This window comes from Bufo gargarizans, chromosome 4, assembly GCF_014858855.1.
Source record: "Bufo gargarizans isolate SCDJY-AF-19 chromosome 4, ASM1485885v1, whole genome shotgun sequence".
NCBI classification, from domain to species: domain Eukaryota; kingdom Metazoa; phylum Chordata; class Amphibia; order Anura; family Bufonidae; genus Bufo; species Bufo gargarizans.
Window position 1 is genome coordinate 508519332 of NC_058083.1, and position 27237 is coordinate 508546568.

The following is a 27237-nucleotide window of genomic DNA, read 5'->3' on the forward strand; positions in this document are numbered from 1 at the left end:
TTATTTATCAGCCACTAGAATGCTCTAGAATGTTCTATGTATTGTAACACCTACTGTGCTCTATAGATCATGTACAGGCCATTAAGACAATATGAGTGTCCATATTGTGTTTTATATTAAACAAAAATCCCATGCATTGGCCGTGTTGTACCTACCTCCTGCAGGCATTGTGATTATGGCGGGGGTACTAGTCACATGACCTCGGCTATTAGATGCATTTACACTGACTGTGTAAGTAGAGAAAGGAACCAAACCATCGACCAAGACCCATTCATCAGTCTCTTGACTCTGATACAGCATCCGGCTGCAATTAGTAATACTGTGGATATCATCACCTGTTACAAAAAGCATAAGAAGGTTATGGAAAACCAGAATAAAAATGGCAAAAATGTAACAATAAATATCAGCTCTTGACAACTCACATTTTTGGCTAGTTAATGGTATGGGCAGGGGCGTAACTACCATAGCGGCAGACCAGGCGACTGCTATGGGGCCCGGGGCAAGTGGGGACCCAGTCATAGTTGGGATCATCTCCTCTTCTACTGGAGGTGGAAACTTGAAAATTTGGTCAGGACTCTACCCTCTAAATGAACAACTTTTAGCAAATAAGGCAGTGGAAAAATGGCCCAAGGGTCATTGAAAAGGGTTTAGGCGGAAACCGTTCTGTCCTGTGTGGGGGGTCTGGTATGATTCTTGTTATGGGGCCCTTACTTCCGTATGTACGCCACTGGGTGTGGTAACCACAATTTTCATGCCGATTGAAATCATTGGGCCTCCATTGCGCTACTAGTTTCCATCAGACCCAGTAGTGGTTGGATTGGACCTAGAGAATACCAGAGGATCCTCTAATAGGCCTAGTCTCAGATACCATAATAGACCTCTAATGTGACAGGAACCAAAGGTCCAGGAGAAGACAACCCTATTTGGAGCCAGTCACTTGATTCTATTTCTTATGGGATGAGGTACAAATATCTTATTAAACCTTTCTGATCACATGTATTGTATATGAGGATGTGTACATGTTCTGTATAGATTAGAGATGAGCAAATTGATTCTAAATGGTGATCCTCTTCGGACGAATAGCACAAAACGGCATCCTTGCAAATTTACTGTAAAAATTGGGAAAACGACAGGGAGGGTGAAGATGGAGGATCACATGACTCTGGGAGGGAAGGGGATAGCCCTGTATGGCTCTGAGGCTGACCAACAGGCTGTGAGCTGATCAGTGGCAGAATCCTGGAAGACCCTTCAGCCTCTAGGCATTCTGTGCACAGCTTGCGAACTGAAAGCATGTGTCTTGGCTGTGCCAAAAAGTAAGACACAGACACAAGACAGTTATCTAGGAGTGGTAGGGAGAGTATAGGGACAGTATATGGACATATTTAATTAGGTAGATCAGGGTTTTATCAGGGAGAGCATAGGGAGGGAAAGAAAGTTCGGTGTGTCATACCTCTGCTAGCAATTGAGAAGTTCATTTTGTACTGCAATCAACAAAATACTGCAACAACCTTATTTTTTCTGTAAATGAAAAGCCAGGCAGCCTTTTTTGTAAAAAAAAAAAAAAAATCAAGTTTCTACAGTTCAAAAGTCTTTATGCACTTGCCAAAACCTCCAGCACCAGCATCAATAACATACATTCAGATCCAAATGCATAGTTGCCAACTGTCCCGAATAATAGCGAATATAAATCCCACCCATATGTGTGTGTTTCCTGCCTTTAGATGGGCTTAGATACCCCGATTTTACCAACTGAAACATTGGTAAGTATGCAAACAAATTGTGAACCCATTGTACTGCAATAACTGAATTAATATACCAGTTTAATTTAATGCAAAGTATTGCTTAAAAATACAGTGCAGTTTTAGTAAATGTGTTGTAATGTAATAACATTAATATTGCAGTTTCATTCCATGCATTGTATTGTGTCAAGATACTGTACCATTCCGTTTTAGTGTTGTACTATAATAACTGCATTAATATACTAGTTTTATTCCATGCACTGTAGTACATACGTCAAGATACTGCAGTTTTAGTGAACACGTTGAACTGTAACAACTACATTAATATACCAGTTTCATTCCACGTACTGTATTGTCTCAAGATAATGTAAGGTTTTAGAGAATACATTGTACTGCATTGATATACATAGAAACATACAATGTGTCGGCAGATAAGAACCATTTGGCCCATCTAGTCTGCCCAATATATCTGAATCCTATGAATAGCCCCGGCCCTATCTTATATGAAGGATGGCCTTATGCCTATCCCATGCATGCTTAAACTCCTTCACTGTATTTGCAGCTGCCACTTCTGCAGGAAGGCTATTCCATGCATCCACTACTCTCTCAGTAAAGTAATACTTCCTTATATTACTTTTAAACCTTTGCCCCTCTAATTTAAAACTGTGTCCTCTTGTGGTAGTTTTTCTTCTTTTAAATATGCTCTCCTCCTTTACCGAGTTGATTCCCTTTATGTATTTAAAAGTTTCTATCATATCCCCTCTGTCTCTTCTTTCTTCCAAGCTATACATATTAAGGTCCTTTAACCTTTCCTGGTAAGTTTTATCCTGCAATCCATGTACCAGTTTAGTAGCTCTTCTCTGAACTCTCTCCAAAGTATCAATATCCTTCTGGAGATATGGTCTCCAGTACTGAGCACAATACTCCAAGTGAGGTCTCACCAGAGTTCTGTACAGCAGCATATACCAGTTTCATTCCATTGTATTACCATTGTAAATTGTCATTACCAGTATGCAGTGTGTTTGTAGAAGGTGAAGGATGTTTAATTGCACCTTTGTATTTAGATTAATGAAAAATGCTTGCAAATTTACTAGAATAGTTTAATAATCTGTGTACCAAACCTGGGACATTTCCTTTCTAGGTTTCATAATTAAATGTATCTTAAACAGAAGAGTGGGAAATGAAAGACCTGCACATTGTCATCCAAGAGTCAAAATGTGGGTCGCTTTAGTAGTAGAAATGCCAGCCGTGCTGCCAGTAGTAGTAGTAGTAGTAGTAGTAGCAGCAGGCCACAGTCCTTCTTAACTTACAATAGGCACCACATTATTATTGAAGACAAAGAGATTGTGAACTGGATGACTCACTCTCAGTCACACTAGGATGATGTTGATGTCACCTCTGAATCTGACACCATGCCTTGGAAACAGTGGTCACACCATTCCTCCTGCTCCTCCTTCACCTTTTGGTTTCAGAGAAGCCTTTCAGTTACATAATCTTTATCTTCACTGCCCCCTTCTAGTGGGGGCCTTCCTTTTTTCTAAGAAGAGGCAAAAAAAAAAACATGTGGAAGATACTCAAGATAGTCTTCTAGTTGCATAACTTGCATCAGAAGCTTCAGCAGTTGGACTGCCATGAGGAATGATGTTCATTGAGAGGCAGGAGAACCCATGCATAGTGAATCAGGAGGGGAGACAAGGAGCCCATGATGGCATACAGATGTAGCCAACCTAAAATTAACTCTGATAACACATATCACAGTGTTATCTCATGACAAAAGCCATTCCATTTCATTGAAAAAGTTAACTAACATTTCCTTGCCATTTCCTTGCGTACTGCAGCTGGTTCCAAAAATGAGGGAGAATTTTACCAGGCTTGTTTATAACAAGACACTATTTTTTTTGACAATTAACTAAACTGTACTGCTACTGCACCCAAAAATAAGCATGCATTTTTCCAGGCTTGTTCATAACAAGCCATTGTTTCTTCTGACAATTAACACTTGTGTGTGTATCAACATGGGCAGGTAGGTTCTCCCATTAAAGCATAATTTTTGGATGCTTGTTCAGAACAAACAACTATTTCTGATACTACTGTGTGTATATTAACACGGGCAAGCACCTGCTCCCATTAAGGCATAATTTTGGGAACATTTGGTGAGAACTAGACATCGTTATTTCTTCCGATAACACTGTGTTTTTAAACACTATCTGCCCCCCAATAAAGGACAATTTGTGGAACATTTGTTAATAAAAATAAAATAAACTGGTTCTGGTTGGCGAAAGTTATTTCCTATTCAAACTTCCTGTGAGGAATTTTTTGGTGATTATATTTTTATTATTTTTCCAGGGCAGTCCTAAAGATAAGAATTGTGCTACTGTCATTACTGATAATAGAGTCTGATACAGTATATGTTTTCTAATGTATGATAAGAGTTCCAATTGTCTGTTTGCTGTGTTATGCAACACCTGGCTAAAGGGAAAATGTTAATGTCTTTATTAGCAAAAATATCTAGGCAGGGGTGGGCTCAGCCCCCCTCGGTTTAGCTCAGCCCACCTTGGCTTAGCTCCTTTTTGTGAGTCAGTATTTGGAAAGAGTCTGAGTGTACATCAGCGCAACAGCTTGCAGGAACTTAAGTCCTGTGGGGAACTTCAGACGAAAGCTTGGGTCCTAAGAGATATTCCAAAAACCCATCCCCATTGAGTCTACTGAAAGATTTTTATTAAAGGTTAAGCAGATGTATGGGAAAGATAAGGCTGACTGCCTGTGGAGCTAATGCATGCATTTTGGCTTATGAATTACATAGCATTTTGGCTAGGTGTAAAGGTCTAAGGAAGGTTCTCCTTAGTCACACAAGGGAGAGAGACAAATTACAAGTCTGTTAAATGTCTACGCCCCGCAGTGGGCCTCATAGAAGTACCTTTTGGGCTGGATTGGAGAGAACCAAGATTAAGCACAGAAAGGCTATTTGGATGTGGTGCATACAATTAACTCACTTGTTACTGTTACTTCAGCCAGGAAGCATCTCAGTCTGTTGATAAGAAATGTGCCTACTTCTAAAAGTAGATGTATATATGCAAACTGCAGAGTTTTCAGCAAAGAGACAGTTACTTGGTTACTTACTTGTTCCCATACACTGCTTTCTGCTTTATTGTGTCCACCACCCTTCACTTCATCACAACTCCAAGCACCACTACTACTCCACCTTTCATCGAGCAGGAGACTACCCTCACCACGGTGTGCCTTTTCACTGCAACACCCCTTGGAAAGTGCGGAAGCGGAACCACCTCCACAGTCTTGGCATGCTCTATGACCTATGCTGAGGTCAGGAGGGAGCAGATAGGCTGTGATATCACCTATTGTGAATGGTGGATCCTGTGTTATTTATATATAGGTAATACCTGCCCTTGTAATTTTTCCTGTGATGATAATGAGATGACTGCTGAAAAGTTACCTGTGCAGAAAAGGAAATTCTGACCCATTAGACCTAGTGGCCAGTGTGAAAACTACAGGATTATATACATTTTTTAATATTCAAAAAAAAGTATGTTTAACATAAAAATGTGATTTAAACAATAGGTTATTTTCTAATCTTCCTTCCTACAAAAAAAAATGGGAGTAGGTGCTCACAAAATGTATTTCCCAGGGGATGCCTATGTGTATGCAAGGGCCTGACATATTGTTTGCAAATGTTTTCATAGCTGTGCCCGTGTAAGGGCTCATGCACATAAAAATGTGCTGGCTAGGCCCATGCTATGGACTGCAAACTGTCGTCCGCAATGCATGGGCACCGACCGTGTGCCCACCACCATAGGAATCGGACCCATTCACTTGAATGTAGTCAGCAGTCTGCATCCGACTGTCCGCACCGTAAAAAAGTAGTGCATGTATTCAAGTAAGAATAGGTCCACATCCATGATGTGGTACACAAATGGCCGGTGCCTGTTTATTGAGGACCCGCTGTTTGCCACAATACGGGCACCGGCCAACAACGGTCATGTGCATGAGCCCTAACTGTACTAACCAAGGACGTATGTACCATAGGGGCAGATGAGGCCCTTGTACCAGAGGGGCAGATAGGGGCAGATGAGGCCCTTGGAGACAGGTCTAGTTAGTTCCATCCCCTTTGCCATTTGGAGTAGTGAGAAAGACTTTTGCTCTACAGGGGCATCGATGGCTAACAAGGGGGTGAGGAATGGGTCCAAATCCTTTGGGAAGAATGTGTAGGAGGTAACAAGTACCAGACCCTTTTGTCATGGGTGGCTAAACTTTGCACCATCATTAGGGGCCCATTTTGCCCCCTCTCTTCTATATTCATTAGAGTGCCTGGTCCTCCTATCACCGGCTTTACACAATACATACAATTTGTTTTCTACAATGCAGACACCATTATGTCTGGTATGTTCCTCGGTTGTGCTGTTTAGAATGTGAATGGGTTAAACTAGCATGGCACACAAATCCAGTTGAAATTTTCCATGCCAGGGCTTTTCGACGAATGCCGTTTTTAGCAATACATCTATTTTTTCAGAAGATATAACACGCTTGAGACAGTTTCATCTTAGAGAGTCTTGCTGCCATGCCCCGTTACTGAGCACACAGGCATTATGTAAATGAAGATTATCTCACTTTCCAATTGGTGTTCATCATTCATGGATGCCAACAGAGATTTTGGGCTCTCTGGGGAAGTTCTCAGAAAGGTAGCCAAAGCAGACTTAAAGGCGGAAATCCATAATCAAATATCTAGATTGATTGTGTCACTTGCACTCGTATTGATTTTAATTGGACTGGCTGACCTGCGAGAATAATAGAAGCGCAGCTGCCACTGATTTATGGCAATAACATACATCCTATTGTGAATGGTAAGCAGGCGGTATAGTTTAACTCTTTCCGTAACCCACTAAGTTTTATCTGAGAATTTAAATGAATTACATTATGTTCTATTGTGCATATTTCATGTGTTGAGGATGCAAAGAGATTCACAATGAGATCTTCAGGTTTCGTGAAAATTATTGGTTATATCAAAGTCTACTAAATTGATAAGACTGATATAAGGTCTTTGGGGAGACATCTTTTCGTACCCTGGCCAATCAGCACCACTCCCCCTTAAAGAGAGTTTTTCCAGGAATAACATTTCCTAAGGATAGGTCATCACTATCAGATTGGTGGGGGCCAAGGCACTGTTCCTAGAAAACAGCTAAATGGGGTCTTTCAGCAGTAGAATATTGTAGACCTATTCTCAAGATAGGTCATCACTATCTGGTCAACGGAGGCCGACTCCGAACAACCCCAGTAATCAGCTGTTTGCTTTGGTGAGCACTGCAGCCTCTTCACCGCTTATCCAGCATAGTGCTCTACATTGTATAGTGGCTGTGCTTGGTATTGCAGCCCAGCACATTTACTTGAATGGGACTGTGCTCCACATAGGCTATGTGACCGATAACGTGACATCACTGACCTAGGAAGAAGCAACAAAGCTCATTGGAGCACAGTGGCTCCTTCAAACAGCTGATCACCGGGTTTGCTGGGAATGAGACCCCTATTAATCAGATATTGATGACCTATCCTGAGGATGGGTCATCAATATTCTACTTCTGAAAGACCCCTTTAACTGTTTTCCAGGACCAACACCATGCATTTGGTAGCGGCTAGTATTTCAGCTCATTACATCTCAGGGCATGGGACTGAGCTGCAGTAATAGTCATTTAATATGACGAACCTGATGTTCCATATTCCAGGACATGATGACACTCCTAAACTATTATGATTGAAGCCAAAAAGATATGTGGACATGGTAGAATAGAGGGCATGGGGTCCATGATGTCCATGGTCTGAGGAGACTTGCCACTGCTTCCCATCACAAAGTTGCAATATAACTCAGTATTCATCATTCACAATTGATGGTCACAGCTCACCTCCTCCCCCTCCCTGCACAAGTCACAAAGCATGTCCACAACAATCTCCCTAAACTGGTCATGCAGTGATGTGTTAGTTCACTTAATGTGCCTCTCTTGTTATCCTACAGCCAGTAGAACGCCTGTCACCGCCGGGCCTGCGCATGTGATCTTAACAGTGCGCATACACGGGCCTGGTGGTGAGATCTCCAAGCCAGAGGAGGAGGACGTAGTAGGAGGGGGGCAGGCCAATAGACTGCAAGGGGAGTGGTCATGTGGGCACACCGGAGAGGGGCCTAGGCACTTGCGGCCATAACGCCACCCCTGGGCACTTGCGGAATGTAATTTGCATATCTTTATACAGTGTTTTTTTCAGCTTCTGGACGTGGGAGGGACAGAAGAGAGGTACTATTTTTATGTTGGGCAACTGTGCTATAATGCAATATGAGTGGTCTAAAATGCTCAAAGTAGGTGACACGCTCCCTTTAATAACAAGGTTTGGCTCTGTATGTCCTATGCCGCCCTGGGCAGTGATAAGGTGAGAGCTGCAAAAAAAAGGACATTCCCTCTGACCTGTGACTGGAAGAGAGCTGCAGCAGAAAGGACATGTGCCCTGTGCTGGGAGAGGGAGAGAGCACCAGCAGAAAAGTCACACCACCTGAGAAATTACACCCCCCCGACTTGTAGCCAGAAAAGGATCTAGCGGAGCAATAGGTGTAATGAATGTGGAAATCTCTGGATCCATGTGTGGTACAGGGCTGGTTCTAGCTTTGTTCAAAAGAGATTGTCATGTACTATATGATGTCTGATTTTCATTTTGTTTACCTTAATCATGGGATAAACCCTTTAAAGTGAATCTCTACCTTGTTGTAGTGCCATGTTAGTTAAAGGGTCAATATTCCATGCTGAATAATTTCTCAATGTATCATCTTTTTAGCTGTCGGAAATCCCTAGTATAGCCATAGAGTCAAACATTACAATTTTGACTACATACAACCACCACTAGAGGGAGCTGAAGAGCATCCTGCATAATGTATACACATTCCTCTTAATAACAACACAGCATGCAGTAAGCACCTAAGCTCCCTCTAGTGGTGGCTGCAGGAAGCTGGAATTTTATCATCTAAATCTATAGGTATGCATTTAGCTTTGTTTCAGGGCTTTGGCACTCAGACTGTCATAAAGAAAACCATCAAGGACATACAGTATACCATTATGAAAGCAGACCTCACTCTACAAGGCAAATGCAAAGGAAACCTGACATTAGGGCTGCAGGGGCCCTTAAAAACCTCCTGCCAATTAATTTCCCCTTCTTGCTCCAGTAGCCAGTACCAGGCCCTGTCATTTATTTCCAGAGTTTACCTGCTCTACAAATTAGCAGACCGGATTGTTAAGATGAAAGAACGTGCCTGATTCTTAAGATCAGCTTTCCCACCACTAAAATATGCAGGGAGTCAGTCCTTTCGCGCCGTCAGGAGATAAATGGCTGGTTTTCCTTGCTGAAGAATATATAATAGTTAAAAAGTCACTTTTTTCTTCTAGCTGTACATAAATCACAGAACTAGTCAATATTTAATAATGCTTGCCTTGGATTGCAGTCCCTTGATCACCCCTGTCATGTGTAATAGCTCCCTCTTCGATATCTTTGACATAAAAGCCTGGCTTTACTGCAATACTAACATGTAGAGGGTCATTACAGATCGACATTTACCTTAATCTGTGACTGCCAACCATGAACCGATAAATTCCAGAAGATTCCACTGGGAGAAATCAGTATAGTTCTCCGTGGGAAGAAATGAAAGAAAATTCTGCCGAGAACGGAATACATTTTCTAAAAGGGCTGTTTGGCAAATGGGTCCTGACTTTTTGAAAGTTCTCTTGCTGCAAAGACTTGCAACATTTAATGCCGATTTGATGTCTTGACAACCGGCGGTGACGAGAGGCGAAAAAGGGAGAGGCAGAATTTTCACAGTGCGACAGAAGATGTAACACGTGCACATTGTTCTAGACCGATGGTGTCTGTCAAAAATGTTAAAAAGTTTTTTTTAGATTAAAAAAATCCATGAGTCTGACAACTCCTATTGTTACAAGTGCTTCACAGCAGAAAGCATCAAAGTGCTCATTGCACAAAAAAGGGGACAGAGGAAGCTTTTGAAGGAGGTCAGGAGAGACTGCCTATCATATATTAAACTCTTAGGCACATATGCTTCACAAAACGGTACATTCTGTGGGGACTGTAGTGCAGGCGAGAAGCAGAAAATAAAATGATAGCGCTGGGTATGGCGGGAAAATCTTTTTTGACTTCTGATGGGGAAAGATGTTTTTGAATTTAGTAGAATTTTTTTGTATGTTGATTAAAAAAATTGTGGAAATGTAGAATAAAACTCAGTTATTCAAATAAAAATTATAATATAATATACAGTATATCTATATTAAAGGCTATGGAAGAAAAATGGCGGCACTGGCTATAAACAGATAAGGTTGGGTGCACGTTCCCAGGGAATCGACTTCTTACCCCACAAGTAAATCCAGAAAATGGACGGCACTCCAGTCAGATGAAAAAAATGTGTTTCCTTTATTCAACCATCCGGTGCAACGTTTCGGCTCTAAATGAGCCTTTTTCAAGGCTATGTACACCTTTGGGGGGATTTTTTTAATTATTATTACATGTACTAATAATGAGCTAAAATAAGTTTATCTATTGGTCTCTATTCACTTGTGGTTCGCCGCGGGCATCCTCCACCGTATGCATTTTGCTGGGGATCGCCATTCGCAACGGGCCACAAGTGCAGGATTTGCTCCCCTGTATATATGCACGACTGCATGTGGGTTTGAGCACCTCCTGCTAATGCCACCCTGTCTTTTTAGTTTGTATATATAGATTCCTGGAGGTGTATAAACTCCAATTTAAATGTGCCTGTTTTCCATCTACAGGCCACATTTAGGTGCACCTGTGAGGCCTGGGCCATATCAGCCAGTCTTGAGTGGGACTCGCAGACTCCTCCCTCCTCCCATTGCAAGCATGGTTACATGCTGGAGGTAACTGGTGAGCTGTTTGTGAGTCGGCCTCATGCTCCTGTAATTTGCCCACTGGCTCCTGGTATTGCCCATACGGCTCAGGTAGGAGAGTGTTAGGTCCCGGGCTACTTGAGAAACCTTGGCGTGGTGCCCCGGCTTAGACATGTTCTACACCGTAGGACATGTTGACTAATCTCTCAATTTTAAAATCAGTTTGAGGGTTTAGTGAGACCGCAGAGTGCACCTGTCTTTGCTATTGTTTTGTTATATTGTTATATTGATTATGACATCCGCACTTGCTATCTTGTGTGAGATGTCTATTGTGGTACTTGTGGTTTGCCGCAGCATCCTCCACCGTATGCATTTTGCTTGGGATCGCCATTAGCAACGGGCCACAAGTGCAGGATTTGCTCCCCTGTATATATGCATGACTGCATGTGGGTTTGAGCACCTCCTGCTAATGTCACCCTGTCTTTTTAGTTTCTCTATTAAGAGACAAGACGTGGGAGGCCAGAAGAAGCGTGGATAGCGCGAAACGGCAGCCGCCTGTAACTGAGTGAGTGCCCGCACCAGCGACAATGTTTTAAATTTGAATAAACAAGCTGCAAAGAAATCTGGTGAGTGTCGCAAGTTTATTTCTTCTATACATCACATATGAACTTGGTCTATTTTGCTGACACCACCTATGAATCACGCAAGAAGCGCATGAACTTAAATTCCAAGTATATCCCAAAAAGAGGCAGGAGTGCCGACGCCAAAATTACCCTTAATATAATATAATTTCTCTATTAAAAATGTTGAGTCCTTTTCTCTGTACATCCTTGAGATTCTCTAGTAGAAGCTCAGCAGACAGCTTCTCATCTCTATTCTCTGGCCTTACAAAAACTAATTATAACTCAATACTTATCTTACTGATAAGAATGTGGCTTAAATAGGTGTTTATGACCTTTTAGTAATTTAGAGATAAGGGTTATAAGATGGCCGGCACAAAGTGAAAGTACCATTCACACAGCTAGACAAATAGTTAACTTCTTGTGACAGAACAGCTAAATATTTTTTTTTATAAAAGCCAGTTTAAAAAATGATTTTAAGCCAAAAATAAGTAAAATGAAATCATAAAAACAAAAATTGCCCCCAATAGTGTACATAGCCTTTAAAGGGGTTTTCCAAGACTTCTGGATAGGTCATCAGGATCTGATCGGTGTGGGTCCAAACCCAGCACCCCCGCCAATAAGCTGTTTGAGAAGGCAGCGGTGCTACTGTGAGTGCCACGGCCTTCTCACAGCTTCTCCTAGGCCAGTGACGACACGTTCATTGGTCACAAAACTTAGGCACAGCTCAGTCCCATTCAAGTGAATGGGGCTGTGCTGCGATACCAAGCACAACCGCTGTACAGTTTACAGCGCTGTGCTTGTTGAGCATGGAGAAGGCCGGTGTCTTCTCAAACAGCTGATCGGTGGGTATCCTGGGTGTCGGACCCCCACTGATCAGATACTGATGACCTATCCAGAGGATAGGTCATCAGTTGTAAAATCCTGGAAAGCCCTTTTAAGGATGAGCAAATCAGTTCTAAACAAATTAAGTTTGTTATGAATTTCCCAAAAACGTGGCTTACCTTGGAATCCAATTTTTGGGATACGTCACGAATGACACAAAATGGTTGTTGCTATTTTACAATTAAGAAGAAATAAAAGAAGGCATCCAAAAAGGGATAATTTTTATTCCGTTTTAAATTAAAAAAAAACTTTGGGCTGAAAATGGTGTCATCCATTATTCAGATTAGAAGACAGGAAAATTGAAGCAGGAGAATCACATGAACCTGGGTGGTATAGACACCAGCAAGCATTTGTTTGGACCTCTTAAAAAAATAATAATAATCCAACGGTGCAATGTGTTATTAAAGAGGCTATTACCTACCGTCTGTGTAACCATAGCCATAAATGTTGCTGTCACTTTGACATTACTAATGCTGTCTTCATTTTAAAGAGCTTCAAAGGGATTGATACAGCCCTATGAGTCCTCATCGGTGTCATACATGACTTTTTGGGGCAATTGGGCCACTTTCGATTTGGACCAAATGAAACCTGAGAGCCGAATAAACCAAATTGCTTGGACCCAAAACAAATTTGGGGAAATTTGGTTATCCCTATCAAATATTCGGTCTGAATCAACAAATATTTCACATAAAGGTAAACTGTAATAGTTCACACATGGAAGAAGGCGGGGGGAATCGCCAAAAGGTCATTGAGTGGGATATAATGGGGATAGCAGACAGCAGACTCTTATTCCTGAGTGTCAAACCAGCACTCTAATAAGGGACCCATTTTGATCTTTGCATGCCCCCCTCTATTCTGCCAATCAAAATCATTCCATTATTAGAGTGCTGGTTTACCACCCAGGAATAAGGGCTTGCTGTCTGCTATCTCATTTACACCCCACTCAATGACCTTTTGGCCAGTTCCTTGCCCCCTTAATTAAAAACTTCCCAAATTTGATGGGACCACTAAAGGCCTTAGACCCTCTTTCCAAGGCCTCCACAGCAGGCGCATGGGCTGTCTCTATGGTACATCAGTCTTTGTGCATAAGGAAGTCCTTCACACGCCAAAAGTACTATTTGTTTTACATAAACCCACAAGGCTCATATCCACCTTGTTCCATGGAGTCTCTCTGGCTATATAAGCCAACCTATGGGTTCTTATTCTTAATTCCAGATTTCTGGTCCTAAGTCCCTGATCCTTCATTAATAATCTTGATTTCCACATCCTAAGTTCTTGGTCCTAACGTTTTGGCTCTGTTACCCATGTCAGCTCTCCCTACTGTTGGAATTATCCAACCTAAATTCCGGTTATGTCATGCTTTCTGGTTTTGTAACTGGTTTGATGCAGACGTTGACCATGACTGCGGAGGACTCTATTATGATCTCCTGATTTGGTAAATATTTTATGACTATTGTTGATGGCCCAGTCTGACTACTACATTATTCCACCTGTTACTGTAAGATACAACTAGTATTTTTAATTGACCTAGACTGTTCAGTGGAAACCTATATAAAAAAATGCCTACTTCTATCTTCCTGGGACTCTGAAGTTGGTCCCACCTCCATAACCCACCTTAAGATCTTTTCCTTACCTAAATCCACAAGCTTGCCCCAGCATACTTACATGTTGTAAAGAGTACCAGGTACATATCTTTAGGGGTGCAAATATAAATGACTCCTGGTTGTCCTGAGACAAGTTCAGATCTTTGCTATCTGGAACCATATTATTTACAAGTTTTAAACGTGATAAAAGATTCAAAATTATTTTTGAGGGTTTATATATATTTTTTAAGATCTCTTGTTTACAAGGATCCCTGAAAATAAACATATAACAAATCATTCCTCCTCTGGAACCTTATCGATCTGCTGTATTCTGCTGAGAAATCAAGGGTTCAATTTCCTTGCAGCACTACAATAGACGGGACGTAGCATTACATCGTGCGCATTGAAATCAATGGGCTGCATGGACATGACAGGTCCTCCAGAGATGGAGATGCTCTTTGTAGCTGCTCCCTCCTTCAGCTAATTTATGAAAGTCATCCTCAAGAAATTACCGATCTTATTAATTCCCTAATAAAGTATTGAGAAATGTGTTTTCTAAGCAAACAATCTCTTTAATGAGAAATACATTATAATGACACAATTCACCACATATTAGTTACCTTCTTTTTCATAAAGCAATCCATTGAAGATGACATCATATGTAATATGGCCATTGGGCTTTTCGGGTCCTTGCCATTTCAGTTGGACATCCTTTGGACCATTTATATTCACATGGACTGAAACATTCCCTTCTGGCTCAGATTCTTGAGTATAGGCCTCAGTCTATGAAGATAAAAATAGACTCAACACACAGATATACTGAATGAAAAACTAGTTACTTTTGTCATTTATTTTCTGCTTCAAAAATACTGGCTGTGAGATATACTCTTTATTTCATTATACTGATGCCCCCCTGGTGTTTATAATGCATAGTAATGTGTCTACATCCACCTATTGACGTGGTCGCACATGCTCAGTTTCATCTTTCAACTGCTACCAGCGATATCTACTGTTAGAAGTGGTAACAGTTACAGGAAGCTGCAGCAGAAAGGACATGCCTCCTGAGCTGTGATAGAAAGAGAGCTGCAGCAGAAAGGACATGCCTCCTGAGCTATGATAGAGAGAGAGCTGCAGCAGAAAGGGCATGCCTCCTGAACTGTGATAAGGCGAGAACTGCTGCAGGAAGGATACACCTCCTGAGCTGTGATAGGGAGATGTATCCTTTTTGCTGCAGCTCTCTCCCTATCACAGCTCAGGAGGTGCAGCCCCCGAGTTGCCAGCTTGAAATAAATCTAGAAGAGCAACTGGAACAATGAATGACAAGATCTCTGGATGTACTATAGGATGTTGGATTATTATTATTTTTTTAACATTAATTATGACTAATATTAGCTGTATTATTAAAAGGGGTTGTCCGAGATTAGAAAAACTTGGCTGCTTTCCTCCAAAAACAGCACCACTCCTGTCTATGGTTTATGTCTGGTATTGCAGCTTGTCTCCATTGGAGTCAAAGTGACACAACTGCTATATCGCACACAACCTGTGGACAGGGGTGGTGCTGTTTTTGGGAGAAGGCAGCCATGTTTTTGTTCATATGGTGTAAAGAAAAAATATAAGTGAAAAATGACAACAGCAAAAGAGGAAACCTGACTATACTCCAATGGTAATACATTTTGCTGATGACATAGCCAATGTTAATCGGAGACAGAGTTCACTCTGTATAACTTTGCACACAGTTTTTTTTTTTTTACTTTTCTCTGACATTTATCTCATTTTCATTTTTCATACCTACTTTTTTCTTTATAAAAAAAAAAACTTCTAACATACTTGAAGTTAAAAATGAAGACACTACTCTGGCGCCGGGCCAGGCAAGCTTTTAAGAGTAAATATTCATCAAAGTAGTTGAAGCTATAAAATGTTTGATGGTAATAAACTGTACATTTCTGCTCCACCATAGCGGCTGTGGGAAAAGTTGGAACCAATTCAAGTAGTAAAACGGAACCCTCTAAGTAGACACAATTAGGATTCAGAATTTTCTTGCAGAGTTCTGTGTGTTTCATGCGGCATATGACAAGGAGACATGAGAGTAACCATTTCCTGACCCTTAAAGGGCTTCTCTAGGGTTTAACAATCGATGACTTATCTCTTAGGATCCATCATCAATATCAGATCGGCGGGGGTCCGACACCCCACAAGTTTGTCGGGAGTAGCTCTGGTGTCGGAACTATACAGTTCCATCCACTGTGTAGTGGACAGAGCTGGTTACTGCAATATTCACTTCAATGGGAGCACCGTAAAGTTCTGGCATTGGCAAGGATAGCGTGTTTTGGAATCCACCAAATTTAGGCCTCTTTCACACTGGCGTGTGCGTCCCGTTGCCGTATTGCGGCCTGCAAAATGCGGGCCGCAATACACGAGTACAGTCCGTGGGGCAGCCGCAGCAGATTGCGGACCCATTCACTTGAACGGGTACGCGATCCGGCCGTTCCGCAAAAAGATAGGACATGTTATATCTTTTTGCGGAACAGAATAACGGGACGAAACCCCATGGAAGCACTCCGTAGTGCTTCCGAAGGTTTACGTTCCGTGGTTCCGTTCCGCACCATTCCGCATCTCTGGATTTGCGGACCCATTGAAGGGAATGTATCTGCATCCGTGATGCGGAATGACCACGGAACGGCACCCGTGTATTGCGGATCCACAAATGCGGTCCGCAATACGGCAACGGGGCGCACACACCAATGGGAAAGAGGCCTTAGGGATAGGTCTTCGATTGTTAAACCCTGGAGAACCCATTGGTACTCTTTGAGTAAAAGACCCACACCTGTCCATAGATTTTTTTTAGAACTGAGCTCCACTGAAGCAAATGAGGATGAACTGCAATACCACACACAACCTGTGGACAGGTGTGGTGCTGTAATACATCTTTGTAATAAAAAGAAATACCACAAGATAAGTAAAACATCTCCATTAGCGTTGAGTGAGATTTGCCGCAAAGCCGAATTTCCTTGTGATTTGTGGTAGAGAAATCGATTTCCCCTGAAATGGAGTAAAAAAGCAAAAAAATAATACTTACCTCAGCCATTTGCTCACAACAGGCCGGCTGCCACCATCTTGAAAATCTCACATGAAATCCCGTGTGTAGCTATGTATGACGTCACCACACCGGCCGATGAGAAAGATTTTGGAGGTAGGTATGATGCAATTATTTATTTTTACATTTTACACTGTATAATTACTTTCAGATGCTGCTATCAGCTATGAACGTGGCATCTGAGGGGTCCAATGATGGGGAGTGGTGCAATCATTGCTCGTTCGCGATTCGCCGAACATGCGAACATATGGTGATGTTCGCATGTACCATATTCTTTTGCATTGCACCAAACTTTGACCCATGACACATTCATCAGGTTGGACAGGACAGCCTATTGAGAAGTTTCAGCACATGGACACACTCCCACCCTATAACAGAACCCGATCTGGCAGCCATTTTAAATTCTGTGTTTTGCCAGTGTAAGGAGAGGTTGCTTTGTGGAGCAGGGAGAGACTGTTAAGGACACCAAACGCTAGCTAATAGGGCCACAAAAGTCCTTTTAAGGACTGGTATAGGTGTGCTATCGATAGGTGTGATATACTGAGGGGAATGATATACTTATAATATAATTTCTATGTCAGAAAGTATATTATTAGTGCATTTGTATTGTGCAGCAGTTGTGTGCTGTTCTGCTGTGATATCGCAGCTATATAGAGGGACAAACGCTATTGGAACAACTATTTGCAATGGGTGTGATATACATGTTGCCCCCCAAAAAACTGATTGAGGGGTACAATATAACTGCTTCCACAAAATACAGATTAAGGGGTGCGATATACCTGCTTCCACAAAATACTTATTAAGGGGTTTGAATATACCAATTTCCACAAAATACTGATTGAGGGGTTCAATACACCTGCTTCCACAAAATACTGATTAAGGGGTTTGATATACCTGATTCCACAAAATACTGATTGAGGGGTGCAATATACCTGCTTCCACCAAATATTGATTGAGGCTTGCAATATACCTGCTTCCACAAAATACTGATTAGGGGTTTCTATATACTTGCTTCCACAAAATACTGATTGAGGGGTGCGATATGCCTGCTTCCACAAAATATTGATTAAGGGGTTCTATATACCTGTTTCCATAAAATACTGATTGAGGGGTTCGATACACCTTCTTCGACAAAATACAGATTGAGGGGTGCGATATACCTGCTTCCACCAAATATTGATTAAGGGGTTCTATATACCTGCTTCCACAAAATACTGATTAGGGGTTTCTATATACTTGCTTCCACAAAATACTGATTGAGGGGTGCGATATGCCTGCTTCCACAAAATATTGATTAAGGGGTTCTATATACCTGTTTCCATAAAATACTGATTGAGGGGTTCGATACACCTTCTTCGACAAAATACAGATTGAGGGGTGCGATATACCTGCTTCCACCAAATATTGATTAAGGGGTTCTATATACCTGCTTCCACAAAATATTGATTAAGGGGATTGATATACCTGCTTCTACCAAATATTAATTGAGGCCTGCGATAAACCAGCTTCCGCAAACTACTGATGATGGGTTTAATATACCTGCTTCCATAAAATACAGATTGAGGGGTGCGATATACCTGCTTCCACCAAATATTGATTAAGGCGGTCTATATATGTACCTGCTTCCACCAAATACTGATGGAGGAGTGCAATATACCTGCTTCCACAAAATACTGAATAAGGGGATTGATATACCTGCTTCAACAAAATACTGAATAAGGGGTTTTTATATTCTTGCTTCCACCAAATATTGATTGAGGCCTGCGATACACCTGCTTCAACAAAATACTGATTAAGGGGTTTGATGTACTTGCTTCCACCAAATATTGATAAAGGGGTTCTATATACCTACTTCTACAAAATACAGATTGAGGGGTGCGATATACCTACTTCCACAAAATACTGATCAGCGGGATTAATATACCTGCTTCCACAAAATACTGATTGAGGGGTGCGATATACCAGGCTTCAACAAAATACTGAATAAGGGGTTTCTATATACCTGTCACCGCCAGTTCTGTGAGAAGGTCTGGCAGACGTCCTTCTCTACCTCTTGCATGACGGTCCTTGTTTTGGTTTCACTTTGTCATCTCCTTTCCTTCTCCCAGGTGTCACCTATTTAGACTAATCGTCTCCCTTTATATTCCCTTCCCATACTGCCTCACTTTGCGGTTTATAATACTTCCTGGATGAAGTGTTCACTGCTGGAGGCTGCTGCTGCTGCTGTTTGCTTAGATAAGTCTTTTAATGTATTGTGTTTCCTTGCTGGCTTGATTCTAGGTGACCCTGACTCATGTCTTCTCACTATTATAGGGTTTTCAGGTGTCACACAGTCTTAGGTACGTGGGCATGCAATCTTCTATCATTGAGACCCTTGCATGGGCATAGCAGTCAGGGAGAGCTCTTAGGGATTTATAGGGCTCACCTATATGCTCCTTAGTTTGGGATCAAGCCAGTCGGACGTTTATTCATTAGTTCCAGCTATCTGCAACATCATCCATGAAAATACTGATTGAGGAGTGCGATATACCTGCTTCCACAAAATATTGATTAAGGGGTTCTATATACCTGTTTTCACAAAATACTGATTGAGGGGTTTAATTGAGGCCTGCAATATACCTGCTTCCGCAAAATACTGATTAAGGGATTTGATATATCTGCTTCCACAAAATACTGATTAAGGAGTTTGATATACCTGCTTCCACAAAATACTGATTAAGGGGATTGATATACCTGCTTCCACAAAATACTGATTAAGGGGATTGATATACCTGCTTCCACCAAATATTAAGGGGCTCTATATACCTGCTTCCACAAAATACAGCTTCAGGGAACGTCTAGACCGACAGGTGTCAGACTACATCGGATTAAGAGTCGATGTGGAAGCTCTGAGAAGTGAGGAACCCCTGGACTACTGGGTGTGCAGGCTTGACCTGTGACCAGAGCTGGCACAATTTTCCATGGAACTCTTGGCTTTTCTTTTCTGTCAGGTGAATGCCTAATTTTGGCGGCCTGTACTCCACTGGCCTACAGTAAAATTGTTATTTAATGACCGCCGAATGTACCTCCAGCCACATAATCCCTTGAATGCCTAATTTTTAGGGCCTATACTCCCGTGACCTAAAAAAAAATTTCTAGGCTCCAGCAGGGCACATTTTTGATGCGTAAAAATGGCCGCTGATTAAAATACATATTTTTTTGTGGGAATTTTTGCCATTGATCCCATTTTGGTATGTCACTGTCCATGTTGTGGGACTGTTTGTGCACTTTCAGTAAATATTTGGTGGCTTCAAATATGACCTGAAGGTTTTTCAGGTTCGCCTGCCATTAATCATTTGATCGCGAACGCGCGAACCGTCCCGGCCGATGTTCATCAATCACTAGTCCCAAATAACCTATTAGATCTGATTGATGATGTATCCTATATCTACAATGATAATACCAAAGATTACAGTGCAACTAAATAATAAACGTGTATAGATGGGCTTTCAGTGTCATCTCTTCTGGTGGCCCTAAGGAACCCTAACAATGGGTTTAGACCACTTATTGGGCTATTTTATACCGGAGCATCAGTCCAATAGACCTGAGAATCTGGTGCTTGATTCAGTTTTATTGAGATTTACAGTAACAAAAATCTAACAATTTGAGAATTTTTAAAAATGCACGGAACTAGTTAACCTGCAAATGTCTTACCTTTTCACCTAAGGCACAGCCTTTTGCAGTACAAGCCTGGAGCCTGAATGAATGTTTACTCCAGGGAGCCAGGCCATCTACAAAATAACTTAGATGCGAAGAGTTCTGCATTAATATTCCATCCATGTACAGCCCATAAGATGTGATAACGCCTAGAAAAGTAACAGTAAAATTAAATCTTATAGTAAAGACAGAACAATAAGATATCAGTATATAATAAAGGGAAGGCTAACGGCTCCGAATCATTTTACTTCTGCTCATTAACAACAATCTGTTCAGTTCTGGTGCAGTCATAATGCACAATGCTAACATTATTACATACAGTATATACAGTGACAATAACCGTGTATGTAGTGCTCAAATATTTGCTCTATGAGATCCTAAATGACACCATATGTGACAATAATTTTGGTCTAGGTAATGACAAGATAGAATTAATCTGCTTAATAGTGTTGATCGAGCATCAAAGTGCTCTGGTGCCCGGGTGCTCTGGTCGAACACATCGAGATGCTCGGGTGCTCTACCGAGCACCCGAGTATAATGGAAGTCAATGGGAGAACCCAAGCATTAAACCAGGCACCCCCTGCTCTGAAGAGGTGAGGGTGTCTGGTTCATAGGAAAAGGTCAGAAATTGATTTAAACACCACCGAAATGGTTCGGGAAAGGCAGAGGGAGGATGTCTGGATGCATCTTGGACTCCCAGGTCGCTGCTGGGAACGATGTTGTCCGATTAGTACGCCACTTTTACAGACAATAATACACACAAAACCGAAGATAAATCGATTTTAGAGGAAAAATTGTTAGGAAACATTATTTCTTGTATATTTACTTGTATATAAAGTGCAAGTGCTGCCAAAATAGGAAGAGGCACTCCGATACAACCTGTATATCATATAAAGGAGGGCCTCATTCACATTGTGGCATAATATTTCATGTAGTGGGACTCCTACATGCATAAAGCCTATGCACCAAGTGAAAGGGCTGCCAAAAATTACAAGGAACCGGCACTTCAATACACCCTTTGTTACACATAAAGGAGGGCATCATATGCAGCCTTGAAAGATTATGATTGATGGCCTGCTTGTGACCCTCAAAAATATCTGGAGAAGGGCCTGCTGATCTGACCATCTAAAATATTATGGGCGAGTACCTGCTGCCGCTTTGGTGACTCTAGATAACCTGGGGCCGATTGCACGTCCCCGTGATGGCGACGATCCATTCGTATGTCTTCCCTATCAACTTTCAATGTTATTTTCAGCTCAAACCATGGTGACCACGGGTAACGGTGAATCAGTGTTCGATTCTTCGAGGCTACGTTTACCACATCCAAGCAAGGCAGCATGCGCACAAATTACCTATTAGGTATAATTAGGTGAGGGCCTGCAGGTGAGCTGACCCTGTAAAAGATTTTAGATACGGGCTTGCAGGTGAGCTGACTCTGTAAAATATTTTAGATGCGGGCCTGCAGGTGAGCTGACCCTGTAAAAGATTGTAGATGAAGGCCTGCTGGTGAGCTGACCCTGTAAAACATTATATGCGAGGGCCTGCTGGTGAGCTGACCCTGTAAAAGATTTTAGATGAGGGCCTGCTGGTGAGCTGACCCTGTAAAAAATGATATGCAAGGGCCTGCAGTTGAGCTGACCCTCTAAATGGGTTGTAGGTTAGGGCCTGTATTTGAGCTGACCATCTAAAAAATTATATGTGGGGGCCTTCAGGTGAGCTGACCCTGTAAAAGATTTTAGGTGAAGGCCTGCTGGTGAGCTGACCCTGTAAAAAATTATATGCGAGGGCCTGCTGGTGAGCTGACCCTCTAAAAACTTATATATGAGGGTCTGCAGCTGAGCTGACCCTGTAAAACATTATATTCGAGGGCCTGCTGGTGAGCTGACCCTGTAAACGATTTTAGGTGAAGGTCTGCTGGTGAGCTGACCCTGTAAAAAATTATATGTGAGGGCCTGCTGGTGAGCTGACCCTCTAAAAAATTATATACGAGGGCCTGCAGCTGAGCTGACCCTGTAAAAAATTATATGCGAAGGGCATATATGCGAGGGCATTATATGCGACGAATAAGCATCTTGATATGATGGGAGAGGAGAAGGAGGATGAGAAAAGGAAGATTCAACCATATACCCTTGTTTGTGATGGAAGGGGTGCATGGGAATACAGTGTATTCAGTACATTATAAACAACACATTTAAAGTGCCTTTATGTTCATCAGCTTTCCTCTGGTGGAGTAGAGAAGTCATGGTCAATCGAGGCCTTGTTCATTTTTATAACAGTCAACCTGTCAGCATTTTCCGTTGACAGCCGGATACGCTTATCTGTTACAATGCAGCATGCTGGTGGCAGGGCAGGCCAGGCCAGCACCTCCAAGACGTAGAGCGCCAGTTCGTACCACGTGTCCAGCTTGGATATCCAGTAGTTGTAAGGCACTGAGGGATCATTGAGGACGCTGACACGGTCTGCTATGTACTCCTTCACCGTCTACCAACATTTTTCCCTCCTTGTGACACTAGACCACTCATCAGGGTGAGGGTGCTGGTGGGGTGTCATGAAACTGTCCCAGGCTTTAGAGAGTGTTGCCCTGCTTTTGTTGGAACTTCTGTGTGTTCCCCTTGTCTCCCCTCCTCGATTGGCCAAGGAACTACGGACTCTGCCGACAGTGTTGTCAGATAGAAATTTTTGGAGCAATTTTTCAACAAAGATATTCTGGTATTGCACCATTTTGCTCATCCTCTCCACCAGAGGAATGAGAGATGAGAAGTTCACTTTGTAGCGGGGGCTGAGAAGAGTGAAAAAACTGTAATTCGTGTTGTCTAAAATGCGCATAACCCGCGGGTCGCAGGAAAGGCAGCCTAACATGAAGTCAGCCATGTGTGCCAGAGTACTAACAGTCAAGACTTTGCTGTTGTCATCAGGAGGATCACTCTCAATCTCCTCATCCTCTTACTCCTCTTTTGCGCACCCACACAGAACAGGTGGAATTAAACTTCCATGGATACTACACTCTGTAGTGGAGGCAACCGTCTCCTGCTCCTCCTCTTCATCATCCAATTCGTGCTGAGAAGACGAACTGAGGTGGTCTGGCTATCACCCTGTGTAATGTCTTCCCCCATTTCCACCTCTTCCACATGCAAAGCGTCATCCTTAATTGTGAGCAGCGAGCGTTTGAGTAGATACAGAAGTGGGATGGTTACACTGATAATAGCGCTATCGCCGCTCGCCGCTTTGATTCCTCAAAGTTTCATAAAACATCACAGAGGAAAGACATCCATGCCCACTCCTTGCTTGTGAATAGCGGAAGCTGACTGGTGCTTGCAAAGGTCCAGGTGCAGGGCAGGAGGCATCCAGGCCTGCGCCTTCGACAGGGGATTGGGCCTCCACGTAACACAGGGGAAGAGGAGTCAGTGGTGAGATCCTGTGGTGAGCCACAGATTGTGGACCCAGGAGTTCATCCCACTTATTACATGGATGCCATGTGGCGGATCATGATGGTAATGGTGAGGTTGCTAGTGTTCACGCCCCGTCTCATTTTCATATGGCACAGGTTGCAAACTACTATTCTTTTGTCGTTTCAAGGTTGCTAGTGTTCACGCCCTGGCTCATTTTCATATGGCACAGGTTGCAAACTACTATTCTTTTGTCGTCCCAAGGTTGCTAGTGTTCAAGTCCCGGCTCATTTTCATATGGCACAGGTTGTAAACTACTATTTTTTTGTCGTCCCAACTTTCTTCAAAAAAGTGCCATACTGAGGAACACATACCCCTTGGCAAGGGAGATTTCCACAGGGGGTGCTCCATGGAACAGTTGCGGGCCTATTTGGTGTGGCCCGCCTGCTCCCTTTTGCCACCCCACTGCCTCTTCCAGCCTGTTGCGGTGCAGCAGATCCCTACCCCTCTGTACTGCTGTCCTCGCTTGGCTTTCCACCTTCCCAGGTTGGGTCAGTGACTTCATCGTCCACCACCTCCTCTTCCACTTCCTCACTCTGCTCATCCCCTGACTTGTTGACCTAACCACTACCTCAATGATTGACAACTGTGTCTCATCCTCTTCATCAACCTCTTGAGACAGTAATTGCCGTTGAGTTATTGGCAACTGTGTCTCATCATCATCCACCTCATCAAACAGTAATTGCTGTTCCCCACCGTCATCTTCTTGTGACTGTGGATGCTCAAAAGTTTGGGAATCAGGGCACAAGATCTGTCCCTTTTCAAGCGTGCTTGGCAAGAGGGCCAAATCAAGGAATGGCGCTGAAAAGAGCTCATTGGAATATCCGAGTGTGGGATCACTTCTTTGCCCAGACTCTCCATGGTGGGAGGAAGGAGGAACAGGGTGAGGATTGGGTTGAGCAGACTCTTTACTACTGAGACTGGACTTGGTGGAAGACAGGGTGGTGCTTAACCGACTTGAAGCATTATCTGCTGCAATCCAACCAACCACCTGGTCGCATAGGTCTGATTTCGAGAGTGGTGTCCTGCTGTGCCGCACTGCAAACTGGGACATGAAGCTAGGTATCGTGGATGATTGTTTTTCTTGTGCTCACAGTTTCACTGCGCCCAAGGCCACGGCCTCTGTGTGCACCATCAGCATCACGGCCACTGTCACGTCTCTTACTGCTCGCCTTCTTCATATTACATTTTATATATGATTGAAAGTCTGTCACACGTACAGTAGCGTAGGATTTGTAAGTGTATTCGCAAACAAATTTAAAAAGTTATTTGGGACGTGGAAACGTCACACAGGAGATATCCGGCAGATAATGTCAATGCTGTCACCAGCGGCTAATGAAAAATTACAGGGAATATCACAGGTATTTGGGATGAGGAAAAGTTATACAGGAGAGGTATCACCGGTAATGTCACTGTCCGCAGCGTCTATGCAAGAAAGTACACTGTATGTCACAGATACATTTTTGAAGTGCACATGTTACACTGCAGATGTGGCCCTGGTAATGTCACTGTCAGAAGCGGACACCGTCTACGGAAAAAGTACACTGGATGTCACAGATATTTTTTAGATGCGCACACTTTACACTGGAGATGTAGCGCAGCTAATGTCACTGTCCGCAGCGGACACAGTCTACGGAAAAAATACACTGGATGTCATAGATATTTTTGGGATGCTAACACTTTACACAGGAGATGTTGCGCAGCTTATGTCGCTGTCTGCAGCGGCCTAACTATTGCATGCTATTTAGCGCAGGTTGCGCTAAAAATATAGATTGCTGCTGCCACACACAATAGTCCTTAAAAGGACTTTTGGGTCTCTGAAAAGTTTTGGTGGTAAAAATATTCTTAATTCACTCCCTACACTGTCTGTCCCTTCAGCTCTCCCTGACTATGACTCAGCCGAACACACGTCATCGGGTGCTATATAGCACCAGATGACGTGTTCCGGCCAGCCAACACTGTAATGCCAGTAACCAACATGGCTACAGCATTACAGTGAAGGGCAGCACTTGCCTGCACATTTATTGGCTGCGTATCAGCCAAGAAACGTGTGGGGAGGAAACTCGAGCATTGCTCTCGAGCACATACAGTATGCGGCTGAATACCGCCATGTGCCGAGCATCAAGATGCTCAAGCTGAACTGGTGTTCGGCCGAGCATCCTTGATCATTACTACTATCTATCTGTATCCATCTTTCTATCGATATCTATCTATCTGTATCTATCTATCTCTATTTATATGTATCCATCTTTCTATTCATCCGTATCCATCTATCCATATCTATCTATCTATCTATCTATCTGTATCTATTTATCAATCTATATATCTCTCTATATCTATCTATCTTTCTATACATATTTCTATTCATCCGTATCCATCTATCCATCTATCTATCTATATGTATCCATCTTTCTATCTATCTGTATCTATATCTATCCATCTATCTATCTGACTGTCTCCTTCTTTGTTCCTGCACTGATCGTTACATTTCTCATTCTGCATTTTGACACATAACACATGTCGAAGTGCCGTGAATCATAGTGGTAAAAGGATTGCTGGAAATATAAATGACTGCACTAAATGTCACTACCTCTAGATGGTGCTGTAAAGTACTGATTACATGACGGAAGTGCCCACTGTTTTTACTGGATATATTTACATTTAAAGTAGATTCCCATTATATCAAGTTATCCCTTTGCCCCAGAATAAGTAAAAACTATTAGAACAGTGGGGGTCCCAGCAGTCATGAGAATGGGAGTCTCCTACCCTGTGGGTCCCCCCAAAAAGAATGAAGTAGCAGGTCAAGCATGTCCAATGCCACTCCATTTCTATCTATGGAGCTGCTGGAAATAACCATGTGCTGTACTTTGGCAGTCCCGCAGAGAATGAAGTTTGAGCTAAAAATCATTGTCTTCAGTTCGTATTTATAAAAAAATTTAACCCCTGTCTCTGTGCAGACTTGAGTTTCTTTATTTGCAGGATCAGAATTTTCACTTTAACAACCTAATAAGACACTGAGCTATTAGGGAATGTTAGAACAGGTTGAAATTTGTAGAATACAAGATGAAAAATTTTTTTTCACCACCAGGAGCAAAACAGTAACAATGCAGTTACACGAGAAGAATCTACAGAACTAATCATATGCTAAATAGTTACAAGTCCAATTTACAGTTGCAAGAAAAAGTATGTGAACCCTTTGGAATGATATGGATTTCTGCACAAATTGGTCATAAAATCTGATCTGATCTTCATCTAAGTCACAACAATAGACAAGCAC

At 42.4% G+C, this 27237-nt stretch overlaps 1 protein-coding gene across 1 annotated transcript in view; it reads right to left on the reverse strand.

The window, feature by feature from the left end:
* Nucleotides 1-20805, reverse strand: part of USH2A (usherin) — a 426892-nt gene extending 406087 nt beyond the window's left edge. The window contains exons 1-4 of the mRNA XM_044291289.1: nucleotides 20763-20805; nucleotides 20512-20663; nucleotides 14345-14507; nucleotides 156-335 (exon numbers count right to left, since the gene is read on the reverse strand). Coding sequence (XP_044147224.1) covers nucleotides 156-335; nucleotides 14345-14507; nucleotides 20512-20663; nucleotides 20763-20805 — 538 coding nt within the window. The remainder of the gene's footprint in view (nucleotides 1-155; nucleotides 336-14344; nucleotides 14508-20511; nucleotides 20664-20762) is intronic.
* Nucleotides 20806-27237: the final 6432 nt, after the last annotated feature.